Genomic DNA, 19,532 nt, shown 5'->3' with positions numbered 1-19,532 from the left:
CCAATACAAGAAGCAAGAAAGAGTTCATTTGAAGACCATTTAAAAGTATGACATACACTGGAATTTAAAATAATTATAATCCAAATGCAACTATTATTCTATGTCATTAAATTTGCAGTTGCAGATTTTAGACCAACAAAAGAAAACTAAAGCCATTCTAAAAAGCAACAAAATTTAATTTCTCAAGTTAGTCTTCTTGAGGAAAAATGGAGTTTTTCACTTACCAATTTAGCCTCAGACTGCACTGGCTGTGGGGAGGAAGGCCCTGGGATTCCTGGGATACTAGGCACCATGGTGACAGGTCTAACAAGCTGACCAGATAAAGTATAAAAATGAAGAAAGCCTGAGTATGTTATCATAATACAGATTATATGACACCACTACCCTCTGAAACCAAAACAGCTGTTTCAAGTTCTATGCTGCACTTATGCAAACCTGCTACACCTTCAAATTAATATAACATCACGCTTACTTACTGGAACTGCAGCAGGGACATGCACGTTGGAATTTGTAATAGATGCAGGAATAGCAACAGGCATGGTTTGTCCATTAGGAAGATGTAACAGCAGAGGAAACGGGCCTGGAACTGGACTGAAAAAGGAATTACGTGTATTAGAGAAAACTTATCCAGAAAAGAGAAAAAGCTTATACATTGTATAAATACATAGGTATACGAACAGTTATAATGTAATATTTAGACATTAAAAATATGAACTTGGTGATGTGAAGAACACGGAATAGTATTTCACGTGTAGTGAAGCACCACTTTCACCCAAGCATCTCAAAGTTGTATAAATAACCAAAGAAACAGTAACTGACAGTTAAAAAGACAATCTTTTCAGAATCCGTTAACAAACCATTACATCAAGATTTATGTAACTTACACTATTGGTCTGTTAGAGGATGGAGCCTGGGTAATAACAGTACTAGACGTTGGTGATGGTATTGCCTGCTGAATAATAACACTTGAGTCAGAACTTGTAAGTAGTACGTTAGGAACCTGTAGCGATGCTGGACGAACTATTGTTGATGTGGGCTGTGCAGTCTGCTGCAGGGACACTTCCTGAGGAGAAACCAAAGATCAATCAGTTTGTAAAATACCGTTATACACCATTAATTCAGATCACAAAAGGAAAATAATTCAACAGAACACATCAGAAGTTCTCTAACATCTGAATCAGCAAGAAGAATCAGTCATACCTTAAAAAAATTTTTTTTAATCTTCAGATTAATTATTTCAATCACTAAAATGAAATTATTCCAGTGTTATTTTAGTTTTATGACCAATCCTGGCTCAATTTATGATAAGGTTACTATTAATATCCGATCAAATCTGATTATTAGTTAAATATTTTTATACCAAGAAACCCATGGTGCTGCATATATCTGCACCATCGTACCCACACAAATCAGAAAACATTTCATGGTGTCCTTATGAACATTTCAAATGCAGTCTATTGTTGCATATTTAAACTAAAACAAAATAGGTTTATTTTCTAGTAAAAAGAAAATAAACAATGTATGATCCTTTACACCTGTATATATGCTTTATAAACAGAGTGTTATGCAGTAACAACTCCATGGAATGTTATACAGATAGCTTTGCAAAATATTTGGGTATGCTGATACAGAGAAAATGATCTGAGCACAGGAATTGAATCTCCTTAGCTACAACTAGACAGTAGACACAACTCATTGCAATCCTTAGCTTAGCAATCAGGTAACACATATTTTGAACTGAACACAGTACAAGGAACCCAGTGAAACCAGAAAGGCCTTACCGAAACCAATGCCTTCCTTCTCAGGAAACCTTTCATGTGATCAGACTTCAGACTGTCTTTACATAGGACTTTTCCAAGTTATCTGGTATTTTCACACTAACTCTACATTCAAGGGCACAAAGCTCCAGTCTTGAGACTAGCTTATTTTAGTTGCTCTGCTGTTAGACAGCATTTCAAATAGAACTTCTCACACAGGTGTCACATAAGCTACACTGATTATCATTTGTTCTGAATTCAACTCAAGTTATTACTATTTATCAACAAAGCTTAAAGTAGTGGGGTCTTAGCCATCTTGGTTTCTGGTTTTTGTTTGTTTGTTTTTTGTGTACATTCCCTGGAAAATAAGCAAACTCCTCTGAGTGCTTTATACAACTGTATATGGGCTGGCAAACTGTGGGCTTGGAAAAAAAAAAGATAATGAAATTTCCTCCACTCTGAAGTTCACAGGCTAGATTTGACATCAGGGTTCATTAGTTCATTCATCTTTTTCCCTAAAGGACCTGAAAGATCCTATTCACAGTGACTGAGTTTTGGGAGAACAACAGAACTATAGCAATGAAGCCAAGAATATACTGGTTTTTTTTTGTTTGTTTGTTTGTTTTTGCATTAATATCTATCTAGCAAAATTATGTGTTATAACACTTGAACACAGTACCTAAGATTATGGATGAGTGCCCAGTCAAAGAAGACAGAAGTACAGTATGGAATTACAGAAAAGGAAAAGAAACAGAGAGAGTTATATTCTTAGGACAGGGTTAAACACTTCTTCACAAATGAGGAATTTGATGTACAGATCTTAACTCTGTGAGAAGAGCCACAGAAAAATCATAAAGGAGATGAACTTCTTGACTGTAAGAAATTAGAGGTAGGCAAAAAGGGAGAACATTTGCCCTGAATCTAGCAAGAGAGAACTGAAAAAATAGTATTGTGCCATTCTTCACTTGTTTCAGCTTCGTTTTCTCCTACCTGATGCTTCCCACTACTACCAGCATTGTTACTGCAACCAAGGAGCTTAGCAGTCACTAGAAAGTCTATTTCTACTGCAGGGCTCCAACAAAGCAACACCCATCTTTGTCGTATGTAGCAGAACCAACAGCTTTAAGAGGTGTGGTTTTTTTTTCCGCTCTTTCACCAGAAACATCTTCATACACAGCAACCACAAACATATGTACATATAAATATAAATGCAGATACATGAACACCACAGAATGAACACCCATGGCAAAGTAATACTACTTTCTATAAAAAGGTGGAAAAAACCGAACAGGTAGCTACAGTCACAGAGCCACGGTGTGTTACAGCTTTAAGAGAAAAATGCACTCATGCAGATATTCATACCCTCTCAGTAACAGTAGTACTAGAACAGACCCTTGTCTGTATTGGTCTGCGGGAGCAGTTTTTGAAGTACCTGTGTGAGCAGATGGGGCAATAGCTGCTAGAATACAACAGCCTAAGGAGAGAAGCATGCACTCAGAGGCAGCATGTGAAAGACTGATAAGCTCCAGAGGAAAACAGCCCTGTTGAATTTGTAACAACGGATAAACTCAGAAGAGCAGTTGAATCTGCACACGGTCACTGGGGTGTGCACAGACATCAACGTCAACACGCTGTATGATTCAGGTAACCTTCACAAACTTGGTGGCTGCTATGTGCAAGCAAAGGCTACAGGATTACATGTGGACTCAATGAAAGAATGGACGCCCTAAAGGACTTACCAAACAGCCACCTAACCTTCAACCACTACAACCTTCCACTTCTGAGCAAGCAGCTAGGACTGGCCTCCCAACTTCTGCTTCAACTATGTAACACTGTAAGCTACAGCACTGTGTGAATACTGGCTATTGATAACAGCTTAACTGTTGAGCATCCTAATAAACACTGACTATAAACTGAATCTCTTCCTAGATTGTATCTCTACCTGGAGAAAGGTAATTTGCACCTTTCACACCAAGCACTCCATGGCAAATGTATTTCAGCGACCATCAGAAGATCATTCTAGTAAAATCACTTAATTCTGAAAACAAAAACCTCACGAGCACACAACTCTTCCTATTAAATACAGCCTATCTTAAATAGAGTGCTTTGTTTAGAAGAACAGAAATGATCACCAAACATTAAAACAATAACATGTTTATTCAGTTGAAAACAAAGTATTTTCAATTTCCTCTTCTCACAGTAACACGCGTTAAGTTAAAATCTGGAAAACATACATGTGCTAATTACTTAAACAATGCTGCAATAACGTAAGCTGGAGATGTACTGGATCTACAAGAAACTGTCATTTTATCAACATATAAAAACCCACAGGCACACCAATCCAATAAAGATACTCACTGGGCAAAGAATTGTTCTTATGAAGTGTAAATTTTGTCTAAAATAGGACAGTTTGTAAATTCTGCTAAAGAACAAGGACAAAAAAAAAAAGGCAGAATCATGACCTTAAGAGATTTTACCCACCCGTAAAAGAAAAACAAGTTTAAGTCTACTCGAAGATATTGAAGATTTATTGAAAGGATCTCTCCAATCCTTTTATTCTTGAAACTAAAAACCACTGAAGTTCAGAAAATATTTTACAGAAGATAATTATATTTTTACATTTGTTTTCAATACTTGCATATTTGCAAGTATTTTGAATCTAAAAGCAAATATCATGCGATAACTTCCTAACGCAATCAATGAACACCTGGAATTCTTTATACAGAAAGGCAGATGGCCAGAACTACTGCTGTAATTGATTAGCACTGTAAGAAAACAAATGGTTTTGAAATAATTAGTTTAGGGAATTAGCTATCTGGCAACAAGAACAACAACTTGAGAAACTCTGTTGAGGGTCTCCTTTTAAAATATCATTAATAAGAAACTATGAGCTTGGAAACCCTCAAATAATAAGTTAAGCTTTATTTGCTTATTATTTTACAGCTAAAATGCTTTAGGTACTTGTAGTGGTATCTCAGTCTATTCTACGTAGAATAACAACTGTTACTGAAGCTTCGTGGAACTAAGGAAACACTCTCCCAGAATACTAAAAATAGAATGAAGTGTAATTTTCAAGAGTGTCTAAGAAATTCCTCTGACATCTACAAAGAAAATGAGAACCTTCTTACACGTACATTAACAGGCTGGGACCGTTTAAGACTACTAAAACATACTCAGCCAAGGAGATGGTTACAGTGGCATATATAATTTTAAAACCAGCTGTGCCCTGAAGAAAAGCAACAAACCTTCCCTCCTTCAACACACCTATAGAAGGAGAATATAAAAATCTAACTGAGAAAACAGCAACACTCTGCTCACATTTCTCAACTTCTGCAGGCCACATTCAGCAGCAGCATACTCCAAGCAGCACCCTCATCCTTGCTCAGCTTGTCTCTACAATCAGACATCAAAACAACATTAAGCTGCAGCAGCTTTTCACTTCAGTACTGTTACAGTGACAACACTGGAATTACATAATGAATAAGTTTATAAGCACTGCCAGGCATTTAGATACAATTTGCACTTGCAATGATGCTAATGAGATCCTGAACCACTACTGATAAATAAGACATTAATATTTTCTCCTGCCAAAACTCAAGCACTTAGAATAATTATCTGCAGACAAAAACAAACTAACCTCTCCAAACTATGAAATAAAGAAGATTTAAGATTTGGACTATGATCTGCTTGATCAAAGCAGCTCTTTACGTGTAGTCTTTCAAACCAGTTTTACTATTTTTCACTACATGATAGTTTTGATAAGCCATGATTACTCATCTTTGCTAATTTATAAAACTCAGCACAGCCTTCTGAAGACAATTCTCTACTGAAACTCCCTTGACTTTCTGTCACATACAGCGTCTGTTGGGAGGATAAGAGAAGCAGTGCAAGTGGAAACGGTAAACTGGATACAAAGAAACACTACCTTCACAAGAACAGTCTGGCACTGGAATGTATTAAGCAGAGACATTGTGCATTCGCTCTTTCTGGAGGTTTCAAGGCTAGACTGCACAAAGCCCTGAGTTTCTTGGTCTGGTCTCAGATCTAATCCCTGCTTTGAGCAGGAAACTGGAATAGAAACAGCTTAGGGTCCCTTTCAATATGAATTACCTTATAATCCCAAAAAAGCCTGCTAATTTTTGGAAATAAGGTATTTAAGTCCCTCTAATGCAGACTGCCCAATAATGATGCACATAGAAAACCTGACTAGAGCAACCATGTTGCTTACTATACTCTGCTCCTTATATTTTTATTTCCATTCCTACTTGATTAAATAATTAATTCATTCTGTTAATTTTGCTCAATTTTGTGCTCTCCAAGAGAACTTCATACGATGAAAACACTGCAAGTTAAGTATCAATCTTATTATCAAACTATTTCTTTCCACTGCTACCAGAGCAGTAGTTCTGAAATGGATTTAATTACAGCATCCTCTTGAGACAGACAACACCTCACAAATCCAGCCTTCAGGTAAACACTAAACAAGCACCTGCCCCAGATCATCAATGTTTTTAAAGTGTTTTAAAACAATATGTTTTTAAGCTTTGGAAACTAGCTGAAAAGAGTATGGATTTTGAAACAAAGTTTTCCTGCTTCATTTTGAAAGACTGCCCATTCAACCCCTGTACATTTTTACTAAACATCCCATGCTGCTGCACAACAATCCATGAGAAAACACAGGATAAACACAAAAATGTACACGTGGAGAGTCTCAAGCTACACTTCATTTGCTTTTTCATGACTACTGCCTGATGATGCATAAAAAAAAAGAGCCCAATTAAGACTTTTTTTAACATAGCAGCAATACTAAATCTGATTTCCTTTGTAGCTTTACTGAATTATCGATGTGAGGCAAATAGAAAATTGTGCTGAGCAAAGCTAACCAAAGAATTGAACAAATTAAGCATGTATCCAGGAAACGTGGTTAACAAAGGCTTTTACTTTCAACCATTTAAGTAGCGTGGGTATCAACGTGTACAAGAAACCTAAAGACCAGAAGATTCAGATAATGAATTCTAAAAAGAAAAAACAATCCTGACCTTTTCATCATTGGTAGTAGACTCTGGATGAGGTAAAGGACTATCTTGATGAGTCGTCTCTACAACAGAAGGTTCTTCAATTTTGTTTCTTATAATTGGTGTTGCAAGAGGAGACAGATCTAGAGGCATCTAAAAGTAATCGTGTAAAAAAAAATATCAATCACTAAAGAAATAAAATATGTAAGAAAGTATAAGTAACTAAGGAGAAATATTAGCCTTATTATAATAATAGTGAGGTGCTGATATCTTGAAGACCTTAATGCAGATGTGTTAGCAGCCAAGCCGACTTCTTCCAGCATCTGTATTTTTCAGTAAGACTTTGTGTTTATATTCCCGTTGCCAGGTTAAAATTTTTTCTGAATTTCTTTCCCAAGATTCACAGGAAAGTTGTAATTGAGGAAGGACAGAACTACTTTTAAAGGCTACACGTAGGACACCATCCTTCTACAAATTACATGACACGCCGCACAAGTGTAAAATCTTAACTTCATTTTCAAAGTAGAACAAAAGCTATAATGAACTTGTCATTTCAAACTCAGTACAGCTAATAATTATTGAAAAAGTTTTATACTGCTACACAGATAGTCCATATAGTCCAGATAGGACATATGAAATGCTGCAAAGAAATTCAGCTATAAAGATACTTAAAGCAATGTATTGACTACAAAGCCTGTACAACCTGTCTAACCTGTTGTCCAAATACCTTTGAAAGAGAGTTCCCCCAGAGCTCACCTTCCATTTATAATCTTCTAAGTGCTTTTTTTCTATTTCATTTCTAGTTTTTCTACTGAAGAAGCTTATTAAAGAGAAGGGAAAAATGCTGAAGGTGGAACCTTTTTTCACATGACAGCTGAATGTGAAACACTACAGAAAAAGCAAAACAGTTTAAAAAAATAAAACACCTTAGGAAGAATGCTATTAGGGTAATTTTTTTCTACCCCTTGCCATTCTTGTTTATTTATGTTACCAAAGATATCCAGCACAACCACGTTTCTTCTCGTCAGTTTGGAAAACTAATATCAATTCTAAAAGTTGTTGAAGTGTTCTCAATACTTTGCGATAACTATAACCTCCTCCAAGAAAGTGGTGAATTACACAGAAAATCAAGTCAGAATCAAGACCAGAATTTGTATTATCTTATGTATGATTTTATAAATAGTTACCATGCACCAATTAAAAAAGATTTGGCACAATTGTGAGCACAAAGCAAAGGTGAGTTTTCTCAAGAACACACAGAAATGAGTCCTATTCAGAAGTGTCTACTAAAATCTTTACTGAAACAGAATAACCAGACACTGATCCTGTAAAATCTATATCCATATGTATAAAAGAGACTTGATTTATTTTTTAATGTCACTGCCTGTGGAAGTTAAAGCATATAATCAGTCAAAAGTAAAATCAGAGTTCAGAAAAAGTCAGTGTATTCCAGTGTCCATTCTACTTACGTCAACTGAGGCAAACTACCCTTCAGAAAAGTAATCTTAAGTTAGCGCTCTCTCCATAGAAGACTATCTGTTGACAGCTGGCCAATGACTAATGGTACAGTTCAAAAGACAATATATAAAATCAAGTTTGCTTTTCTCAATTGAACAGCAGGACCAAAAAGAAAACATCTATAAACTTACTTTCTTAATGTCATCTTCAGAAGCCTTTTTAAACTCATTTTCAAAAGGACTTGCTAATTCATTGAATAAGCCCACTTCTTCACAGTTCTTCAAGAATCGAGTTGGTGTTGGTGTCTGATCTGAAAAAGTTTACACGAAGCACACAATTATACTTTTAAAATACTATTTGAGAACAGATGCATTGTAAATAATTTTCAGAGTAAAAGGAGACAGCACCAAAATACCAAGATATTGATTTGTAATTATATGAATATATAACTTTCTCTAAAACGAATCCAGGCTAACTAAAGAGCAGTCAAAAAAAAATCTGAATTTATTCAGATAATTATTCAAGAGCCGCAGTGGGTTTTAAGTTACAAAGGATTTCTTCTAACTTAAAATCAAGATGATACCAAGGAAATTTATAAAGTTAAGAAATCTGTATTTAGCCTACACAAAGATGACACTAACAGGGTTATTTATTTTAACTAGCTTTACAGTTGATGCATGTATTAAAACTTCAAGTTATTTAGCAATTCACTTCAGAATTACTTCACTTTGTTCAGAAAACTAAATGCATGAAAAGCAAGCGTGTTTTTGTACATTTGGAATGCTCTTGCATTCATGTAAACTGTTAGTTAGGGACATATTTTGAAGACTGGTTAAAAGAAGATTTGTGTTGATTTTCTCATGATGTATGCTCTAGTAACAATCTCAAAAGATGAAGCACGCAACAAAAAGAATGGTCGAGGAAGTGCTTTGATACAAAGTACTTCAGTGCATCTATTTGGAATGCAAGTATAAACCCCAAAACTCATGGTTGTAATGCTACGGCAGTTCTTTTTTCCTATCAGCCTTTTACAGAATTTGCTCATTTTCAGACAGAATTATCCTCTCATTCTTTGCCAGCCGACACCACATAGATATTAATAAAAAGCAGCTGCATTACAAAACATAGTGACATATGGCATTTACATTAACATACTTGGTTTTTGTAAGCCTACACTGTCATTTTCATAGAAAACTAGACTCTCGGTTAGAAACAGAGAAAACTGTTTCATTTTGAACAATACAGACAGGGGAAAGGAATAGATGATGTGGTTAAGGACACTGTTTTGCCTTGAGAGCATGCTCCTTTCTGCCTTGCAGGAAAATCAGCCACAAGGCATACTCCACCTGCTGGAGACAAGCAGTTTGAGTTTGCAGACCACTAACCCCTTACAATGCTGGAAGGATATCAAAGATTTCTTCCGTCCATGTCGACCAACCATAGGGAGCTTTTCTCAAGTGCCAGTCTAGCATACCAGATCACTTTGGTGAGCTAGCAGGCTCTAGTTCCAAAGGCAAGATGTACGGAAATGCTTTAATTTTTAAAAAAGTGCATTCACAGCTCACAGTTTCTTTCTTCTAATACTATGAAAATGAGAGGAATCAATGCTAAGTGCATGAAGCACAATAATAGGAGATGTGATATTGTACAAAAGACTTTATTGGCTCCTGCAATGCCTGTACAGTTGAGCTGCAGTTCTAAGACTTCTGGCACCCTGTTTACTACTGCCTGAGGTAGTTTCAAAAGAGCCTTTGTATAAATTTACTATGTAAATTCCTCTATTTCACTATTATAACCAGGTAATCTGCCACACAATAACTTCATCTAAAATACTATTAGTGTTATTACGTGCATCCTCACTAACATAACCTAGCAGTTATGACTACAGTTCATGCACTGGAATGTAGTTGCAAAGAGACAGAATGACAATATGGTTTCATTCTCACACACCTGATTATGAACAGGTTCTCCTTCTTACAGTTTAATAGTTAAGGACTGTGTTTAGAATATTAAAATGTAACTGCTCATGTAAGAGCAACTTTTTTTTGTCTGTTGGTCCTAACAAGTTAGCTTCTTAAAACCAAAATGCTCTGAAAATGTCTGAAAGTCTTTGCAACATTCATTTACACTATTCGACCACCATAAAAAACCATTCTGACTACAACTTCATAATTAGCATGAGCTGTCTTCATTGAAGAGCTTTAAAGTATATTGTGATCCATTGGCAATTACTTCTGATCCTGGACAAACAAAAAACTTACTTACAAATGATCATGAATCTGCCATGAATTCAGAGGTGGAAATAAAATAACAGTAGCTGGAATTCAAACTAAAAAGACTTCAAATAATTAAAACCATTGTTATCTTTTTCTAGTTACTAACTCCTTCTCCTACTTTCATCGCAGCATGTAAAAACATAATGTATTTTAAATTCCAGGGACAAGTAATCCCAATTAAACCGTAAGCCTTAACTATGGTACAACCTAGTGACAGACCTGCTAAGCATAGCCTTTATTAGTGTCGGTTCTTACTGAACACTTACTACACAATTTAATCGATTATTCAAGTACTGATATGTGAAAAATATTTAAACATGTATCAGATCTAAATAAAAGTTAAAAAACAGATTTTAACAGAAGTTAATAATACAGGAAAATATTTTCAAAACATTTTGCAGACAACTACAATGAAGAAAATATTTCAGTATCATAATGCACATTTACTCATTAAGTACAGAAAACAGACCAAAATGAATGCACATTCCACCAGAAAAAATGAACAAACTAGTTATAAAATTATATACTAACCAGCCACAATGACACTATCATTACGAGCCGGACCAAATTTCAGTGTCATCTCATGTTTATGTTTATGGACAGCCAAATGATCCTCATTGGTAAAACGCTGTGGCAGAAAGTTTTAAGAAATGTAATTTTGAACGTGAACACAGTAAGTACATTTCTACACAAAGTCACTTTCATAACACTTAAAGCAGTTGTTACTAAGTTAACAGACAACTCTTTGGAATATCTTACTTGTTGGTCAACAAACCAAGTACCAGCAAAAATATGATGAAACTCTAATGTTCACAGTAACCAAAGAGCAACAGTATCAGTGAAATGGTAGTATAAGTACCTGCAGTCATCAAAAGTCCATGATAACATTTCAGAGTGTCGCAGACTTCATCAACCACTAGCAAACAGCCGTTCGCTATGCTAACAGATCTTGGCAATGTTTAGTAATTGATTATCACTATTTGATATCTGTATTGTTTGGTTTATCACAATTATGAGAATTGATCTGTAATCACAAACACAGACTTACTGTATTTAATGGTGTAATAACAAAATAAAAATCTAACTCCTGCCCCTGACGGGTTACTATCTAACATGAAGCAGAGAGAATGGGAAATACTACTACATCATCAAACCACCAGAAGGCTGTGAATTACCAAAACTTATCAGCAATATAACAAGCTCCCAAGTTTTCAGAAGTATCCCAGCAGTGTTTTGCATACTTTTCCACAATTTAGGGTACACTCTATGAAGGAAACAGCAAGCAGACAAACTATGTCCTGTACAATAGATTTTTTTTTTCTTTAACTTGAAACTTGCTATGCCTCTTTGATTGTGGGTGAAGATAGTGATTCAGTTGAGATAATCTAAGAAAAGTCTTCCCAAAATGCACGTTTCTACATTCAATGAAATATTCTAATTCTTACTTTTCTTTGTGAACATCTGCAACCCACACAGAATGGCCTGGGTTGAAAAGGACCTCAAAGAACATCTAGTTTCAACCTTCCTGCCATGGGCAGGGTCGCCAACCACCAGACCAGGCTGCCCAGAGCCACATCCAGCCTGGCATTGAATGCCTCCAGGGATGGGGCGTCCACAACCTCCTTGGGCAACCTGTTCCAGTGCTTCATCACCCTCTGCATGAAAAACTGTGTCCATAATGTTTCTGATTTTTCTCCAGTCAGTTAAGTCACTCCACATATAATTTGTAAGAGATATCCACCAAGCATCATCTCTCAGAAAAACACATAGAAAGCTTAACTGACCTCCAAGTATTGTCTTTAGAATATTTATGTGAGAAAGGACATGTACATGTGGAGTTGACAGGAGATCTAAAAATGCGAGATTACTGAAAAACAGTGTAATACAGGCCAGGCTCTTCTGTTAGAACTCTGCTTGCCAAGGGTTCCAAATGTCACTATCCATAGCTCCCATGTCTTATCTCTAGAGACACCTTAAGGCAGAAATACTATTGTTCTATCACACTACGACTCAAACACATCTTTATGTCCTACTACGTGACAGACAGACTTATTTGGAGGGAACAGGATCTCTGTTCTACAGCATGATCTGGCATCTGAAGAAGCTTTGCCCATTCTCTGAGACACAAACTTCACTCTCCTCCTCCACTTGAATAAAGGACTGATGTAGACCCACAATGCATCTTCTGTGAGATACAGTTCTGACACAGCTTACATCAAAATGGGATTCAGATAGGACGGCGACAAACATGTTGCTTAGGAGAAGTTATTCAACTTCTACTACTCCAAACATAAAAGACACAGTAAGAAATCTGAGTCTTTTCCCACTCTAAATACCAAATGCTTCATTAATGTAACATTAATGCCGTCAGTCATCATAAAAAGCTACGTTTTCAGAGCAAGAATGAAAATATTTTGACCTCAAAATCCAAACCAATCCAAGTGCATCAATATAATGGAAAAAAAAATGCAGCTGGTTTAAGAAACTGGTTCTATACAAAGGCAGCAGGAAAGTCAACCTCATGCAGCAGATAATGTAAACTCACTCATTTTCAGGTTACTAAATTAAAAGAGTTAAGACAAATCTTAAGTGACCATCAAATCAAGCATTCATTAACTATTTTTTGTTTTCTGGTCATTTAGCACTACATCTACTGTTACTGAATACATTATATTAGAAGTACTAAAGGATTTTGTGGCATGCATAATCATAACACTTTCCTTTATTCAAAAATACATAAATAAAAATTCTTTAAAATATTTGCAGTCACCATAGATGGGAAGATTCATCAGTTTTAAACTACTGTGAAGTCAAAGAAAAGTGAATTTTTTAACAGACTTACTAAACACAGAAATCCTGTAAGTTTCACCGTGAGCTCCTCATTAAAGTTGAAATATACTGAAAAATGTTGGTTACCTGCACATTTATTGAGTGTGAATACATATACACATGCACACACACACTTTTTCATGTAAACAAAAAAGACAGGGCTAAGAAAGGAAATTGTCTTCATTATATAGTTAGTATACTTCTGAATAAATTGACAGTTCAAACACCAGGAATTCTTGCTGCCACCTGCTTTTCAGCAGAACTGGAAAACGTGGGTACTTTTTACCAGTTAAGTCACTTCTCTTCAGTCTCTGGAAATATGGTTCACTTTTTTACTTTTATTCAACCAGTGTTAATAACTTCGAGTCAGACCATTACCTGGCCACATCCAGGGGCAGTGCATAAAAAGGGTTTGTCATCACTCATATTCCACAGGTCGTCGTGCTACCTGTATTAAAATGACAGTGGAAAGCATTTTACAAATATTGCAACGAGTCATCAACATATCAAAATCCATGCGAAACTTTAATATTGTATAAGCAAGAACTGCCTTCTGACTGCACTAAGAATCTAAATACCTAGCACGTGAGTAGCATCTGGACTACAAACTCTGTAAGTTTGTAGCCAAAATGAAATAGAGACAGAGATTTTAAACGTGGGTCTCAGTTGGAAAGGCAAGTGTTTGTACATAATGTAATCCATTGCAAAAGGTGCATGAGAACATAGTAAGACAGTTTGTTACTGAAAGTAAACTATCTTGTAACAATTACTCAATTCCCTCCACCACCCGCCAAGAAAAGAACAAAGCAGCAGATGAATGAGTACTCAACGCCACAGTGCCAACAAATTAAAGTGGTTGATAAGATAGTTTTTTTCATAATCATGTTAAGTTTTTCATAATCATCTATTTTTTTTCCCATGCCAAGCAAAGCTAGTAGATAGCCCACTATGTACTCTTTTATAAATATAACTGCAAAACACATATATACTTTAATAACACCTCAGCTATACAACTGAATCACCAGGAAGCTAAAAAATATATAAGAATGAAGTAATGGATACTAACACTATTCTATTTTGTGCTGATTTGCTTACTCACCAAGCATACTGAAACACGTACCTGTCAGATTTCACATATAAATCTGTTTCATAGGGCAAACTATCATATCCTCCTTTTCATGGCAATGAACTGTAATTGAAAGAAGATATTAATTACTATGCTTGTTAAATATGCAATAAACCATGATTTTGTAAAGATAAGTGATATAATGTCCGATCTTGATAGTTCAACCAAGAAACACTACAGCTTTGCCAAATAAATGGTTTACCTCAACAGATCCACTTCTTAAATTTTGCCTTCTCTCAGGCAGTAAAAGCTGCTTCTACAATTAAATTTTTTGGACAAAGTACGTGATTCATATCTTTCTTGTAAGAAAAATCTAGTACCCTTTATATTTGAGATGAGAACTCATAACACTAAGGGAAAAATCCGTCCTCAAATTAACCTTGAAGCTACAAAAATCCTAATAGTTTCAGAGACTGTGCTGAGGAGAATTAAAATACTGAAGAACTAACTTGTTTTTTTCCAATTAATTTTTCCATAGCTGGATGCCTGCAACACATTTTTTCACCAAAGAAGTTTTACAAGCAAAAATGATCTTCACACTTCAGATGCCCTAAGATTCTAAAGCACGCAATGAAGCTTTAGGTAAAGCAGAGAATAAAGAGAAACATGTTGTTTATACTCACATCAGAGCAAGGGAAACAATTTCAGACAGATCTGCTGTCAGACTCTCCCTCCCACCTTGCTAAGAGCAAGACATTTCTACCATATACTCGGAAACAAATGCGGTCATCTACTTGGATCTTTCAGGACACCAGTACAAAGAAGTATTATAATTCCATCAACATCAACCATGCTTTATTACCTTTTTGGAAAAAGTGGTCAAGGTAGACCTAATAAGCCATGGACAACAGGTGTAACTGCCCTTCATCTCATCATGAACTCTCTGCTCCTGAACCATCTGGTTGGGAGTTCTCTCAAGTTCTTTCTGGGCTCACCTACTTTTTATGCTTTCCTGGTTATCGGACCTTAGCACAAGCCTTTCCTTCAGCCCCTTCCTTTCCGGGTTCTAGCAAACCCAAATTAATCCACTGGCATGGTAAGTCTGCTCTGACTGTGTTCTGCGTTATGGAACACTACTGGGTAGGAAAAGAGAAAGGAGAGTACATTTCTCAACTACATTCTCATGCAACAGGCAAAGCAGCATCGCTCTACTTTGGGAAGAAGGGACACACATGGGATTGCATCAACCTGTGCTGGACAGTGCACAAGATCTGTACGTGGATGCTGCGATGTCAGTGACTGAAAATAACAAAAGTTCAGGTACCTTGAACATATAAAAATATGATTTTGTCACATTAGAGATAAGTTACGAGCAACTAATCTCATTATTAAAGTTATCTTATTTTTACTTCAAGTAAAAAGAGGAGAAAAAAAAAAAGCACCAATATAGCTAACTAGCCAGGAGATGACAAGCACTCTTAGCCCCTATGTGGATTCCTCCCCCAAAAGAAACACATTCATCTTTAAGTATGGATATTTATATAAAGATTTAACAATGTTAATTCTGACCTCTGCTTGGCTTGATGAATAAATATGTCTTTGTGATTAACAATCCCAAGCAGAACAAATTCACCTCTCTCCCTGAAGAGTGGTCATGAAAAGGTGCAAGACTTCGGAAGCTGCTTAACTATCCTAAGAATACCATTTACAACTAGAGACAAAACAGTTCAAGTAAGCCTAGGCAAATCATCTAAGTCATAATACCTGAGAAATTCATATCTGTAGGGGGCACATTATCTGATCATTTTGCCTAACACTGAATAGTAAAAACTACTGCATAGAATTTTGGGTATTACTTTAAGGAGGAAAGCCCAGTGTCCTTGTCTATGGGCACCAAATAGCAAAGAAGCAAATCTTGGAAAGAGAGAGAGATTCCAGTGTCACTTCTAAATATATACATTCAACAGAATGAGGATACTGAGACTGAGATCACAGGCCAAGAAGAGATGAATGGCTGCCAGAAACTTTAGATTCTTTGGCACTAACAACTCAGGGAAACATTTATGTCCCACAGACAAGATGCCAAAGCAAATCACAGAGAGAGATTGCTCTGCCATTCCTTGCAAAGAATTCATAACCTGTTTGAAGTTTCTGAAGAGGTGAAATATTTATTGAACAGTTAGAACTACGAACATGGTACTATCAACACTGAAGAGTATTAATGCCACGGGCAACTTGAATATTCACGACTTAGGCTTCACGATTAAGGTTGTTCTCACTGAAGCTTCAGGATTCCACCTTTATATTATCTGGAATTTAAATGGACACTCAAAGGTCATCCCCTCAGAACACAGTACCTTTGTTCAGCTATGTAAAGCAGATTTTTTTTATTATTATTATGGGCTCAAACTAGCAGGGCAGTCTCCTTTAAGTCTGAAAAGGAATTACCTTTGTTAAATCTTGATCGTGAGGCAGCACATACTTAAATACAACTGCAATATACACACAGATACACACTATAAACAGAAAAGTTATTTCCATAACAGGTATATTATTTTTTTCCTAAAAGATGAAGATTTTGATTAATAATGGGGCACACACAACACTATATCTGTTAACACAGCTTACTGCAAGTCTTTGAAAGTGCATAGTATTAGTCTCAAAAATCTACAACACCCACACTGTTAGCTTTTTTTTTTCCTTAGGTCATAAGCTGTAAAGCTTTTCATGTCTGAACTCTTTTAAAGGAACATTACCAAAACATGCATTTGCATATTAAGCAGTTACCTGGCTTCACATTTTAGTTTGGGAAATCTGAAATTTCTGACACCCTACTTATAAAGAAAAAGAAAACAAAGCAGTGTCCTCCTGAATAACTTCATGGAGAGAAGTTGAAGGACAAATTCATATTCTGAACTCTCTATTACTTGTCTGCAAACTACAAGGCATTCTGAGAGATAATGCCTTTGTAAAGAGATTCCAACTAAGATCTAAGGAAAAAAAAAGTCTCCTGAAGTGCTAGATTTTTAGAACTTAAAAGAGAAAAGAAGTTCACTCATCCATTCCAGCAAGATCTTGGACATTACAAGTCTAAACAGAAACCGGATCTGACAAGATGGGAAAACAAAGGGCTCACATTCATTAGTCTAGCCACATCAGTAAGGATTGTATTTACCTGTTACAGAGACAAATGCAAAGCTCGCACCTAGAACAAAATTCTTCCATGCAACACTGCAGGCCGAGGGCCAAATGACTGTCAAGCAGCTCTGGGGCAGAACTTGGAACTCCCGTGGACAACAAACTGAATACATCAGCAAGCCACTTGCAGCACCAAAAGCTAACAGCATACTGGGCTGAATTAGAAAGAGCATAGCAAGCAGATCAAGGGAAATGACTGTTCTCCTTTATTCGGCATTCAGGGAGCTGCAGCTGGATACTGTGTCCAACTCTGAGCCCTTAGAAGCAAGAAAGACTACAGACTCAAAGAGAAACCGTAGTGGCCTCATCACATCTGGGCAGATCCAGATTCTGGGTAGTGTACAACAAAAGAATGAGACTCAACATCCAAACCTGAGCTTTAGAAAACTCCGAGTGATTAAGTTTATGGCCCACCACCTGAAACTGTACATGTAACATGTACATGTAAGGTTGTAACTGTACTACGTACATGTAACTGTGCTATGCTAAAACAAACAAGAAACAAACAAACAAAAACAAGAAAAACCAATACAAAAGATGTCCTTTGCCAGTCCCCTCTCTTCCTTCTGGATTTTTATGCGCTCTGATTTCAGAAGGCTGTTGGAGACTGACTGCTCTAAGAGAGACCACCACAACAAATAAAAAAAGTAAAAAATACCTTCTCCCTGAATAGCAAAAGAATAATGCACATGCCATCTTGACAAAAATGTTCCCCGTCCAACGCAACGAAAAATAAAGTATGTGACCTTCAAACCCAATGGCCAGAGATGAGTTATAGGCACTTCTGTTTGTTAACCAGGTAACAAGTGAAAAACCTTATCACATATAAGATAGCTCTTGAAGTGATTCAATTTGAATTTGAACCTCCAGTCTCAACTTTAATTCTTCAGATGAAACAAACACTTCAATTAAATAATTCTTATTATAGTCCACCGAAGTACAACATTCTTCTACAAGCCTTCTACCCTGCCTTCTCTCAGAAACATAGAGAAACCTGTAGATTCTCAGCATAATTCTCAGTGAGAAACAGTATCAGAGATGAACATGGGAACAGCAACAAATAATCTCAGCGATACCGACAGCTTTGGTACTTAAATCAGAATGCAGTCTCCCATTTCTGGTGCTCATTTGCTCCACATTTCAACACAAAGATAAACCAGAATGATGTGAAAGCATTTAAACGTCATACCACTTACGGAAAGCAAGCAATACGGTAAAATATATATTTGTAAATAAATACAATTGGTCAAAATGCATTTAATACAAAGCAAAATAAATACAGTAGCATTTACAAATAATGTACTGACACCTAAGGCAGTGTGCTTACTTAAAAAATAAAGGTGTTCCTATGAAATTTCAAACCAGTGTTAATCTAAACACGTCACAAAAATAGTTTCAACAACCATTTGTATATTTTTAATAAGATTTCAAGTAAATATCTGAAGGACACTTTCAAGACGCTGTTACTGCATCCTCTGAGGCCTGCCTGCAAGATACCTTCCTGTAGGCAGCTTGTAAAAGAAGGAAACCACAGACTTGACCAATGCCTTGATGGCTTATTTTAGTGGTGAAGGTTCTTTTGGTTTCTCTCTTAATTCCCTATACAGCAGGAGCGTGGAAATCTCAAATGACACCTCAACTCAAATTTTTTCTATTAGACATTTAAATAGTTGTTTAAAATGTATATATGCACATTAACAATCCCTGCAAAAATATCCCCAAATTTGCTGAGAAAAATCATTCACACATACCTATAAAGATTTGTCAGACTTGCTGCTAAAGCCTCACAACATTACCAAGCATGCTAGATGCCAAAATACCCTTACACCCTAATTTGCTCATCAGCTATGCAAGCTTACCCTGCAATTTCTTATTCTAAACCCTGTAGCAATAGACTGTTCTCTTGTAATTTCAAAGCTGACACAAACAGCAT

General features: G+C 36.2%; 1 protein-coding gene across 18 annotated transcripts in view; it reads right to left on the bottom strand.

Annotated features, from left to right (window-relative positions):
* ATF2 (activating transcription factor 2) overlaps positions 1 to 19,532 on the bottom strand; it is a 51,746-nt gene that overhangs the window by 27,233 nt on the left and 4,981 nt on the right. For 11 of the 18 annotated variants that reach the window (NM_001396507.1, NM_204904.2, NM_001396510.1 and 8 more), the window contains 8 exons: positions 14,456 to 14,524; positions 13,714 to 13,783; positions 11,038 to 11,134; positions 8,422 to 8,540; positions 6,797 to 6,925; positions 885 to 1,063; positions 477 to 591; positions 225 to 311 (listed from right to left, as the gene is read on the bottom strand). In NM_001396507.1, the coding sequence (NP_001383436.1) occupies positions 225 to 311; positions 477 to 591; positions 885 to 1,063; positions 6,797 to 6,925; positions 8,422 to 8,540; positions 11,038 to 11,134; positions 13,714 to 13,761 (774 nt within the window). In that variant the 5' untranslated portion in view covers positions 13,762 to 13,783; positions 14,456 to 14,524. The remainder of the gene's footprint in view (positions 1 to 224; positions 312 to 476; positions 592 to 884; positions 1,064 to 6,796; positions 6,926 to 8,421; positions 8,541 to 11,037; positions 11,135 to 13,713; positions 13,784 to 14,455; positions 14,525 to 19,532) is intronic. The other 7 variants (XM_046943438.1, XM_046943437.1, XM_046943435.1 and 4 more) reach the window with 2 other exon arrangements.

The sequence above is a fragment of the Gallus gallus genome, chromosome 7, assembly GCF_016699485.2.
Source record: "Gallus gallus isolate bGalGal1 chromosome 7, bGalGal1.mat.broiler.GRCg7b, whole genome shotgun sequence".
Taxonomy (NCBI): Eukaryota; Metazoa; Chordata; class Aves; order Galliformes; family Phasianidae; genus Gallus; species Gallus gallus.
This window is presented reverse-complemented; position numbering and strand designations above follow the sequence as displayed.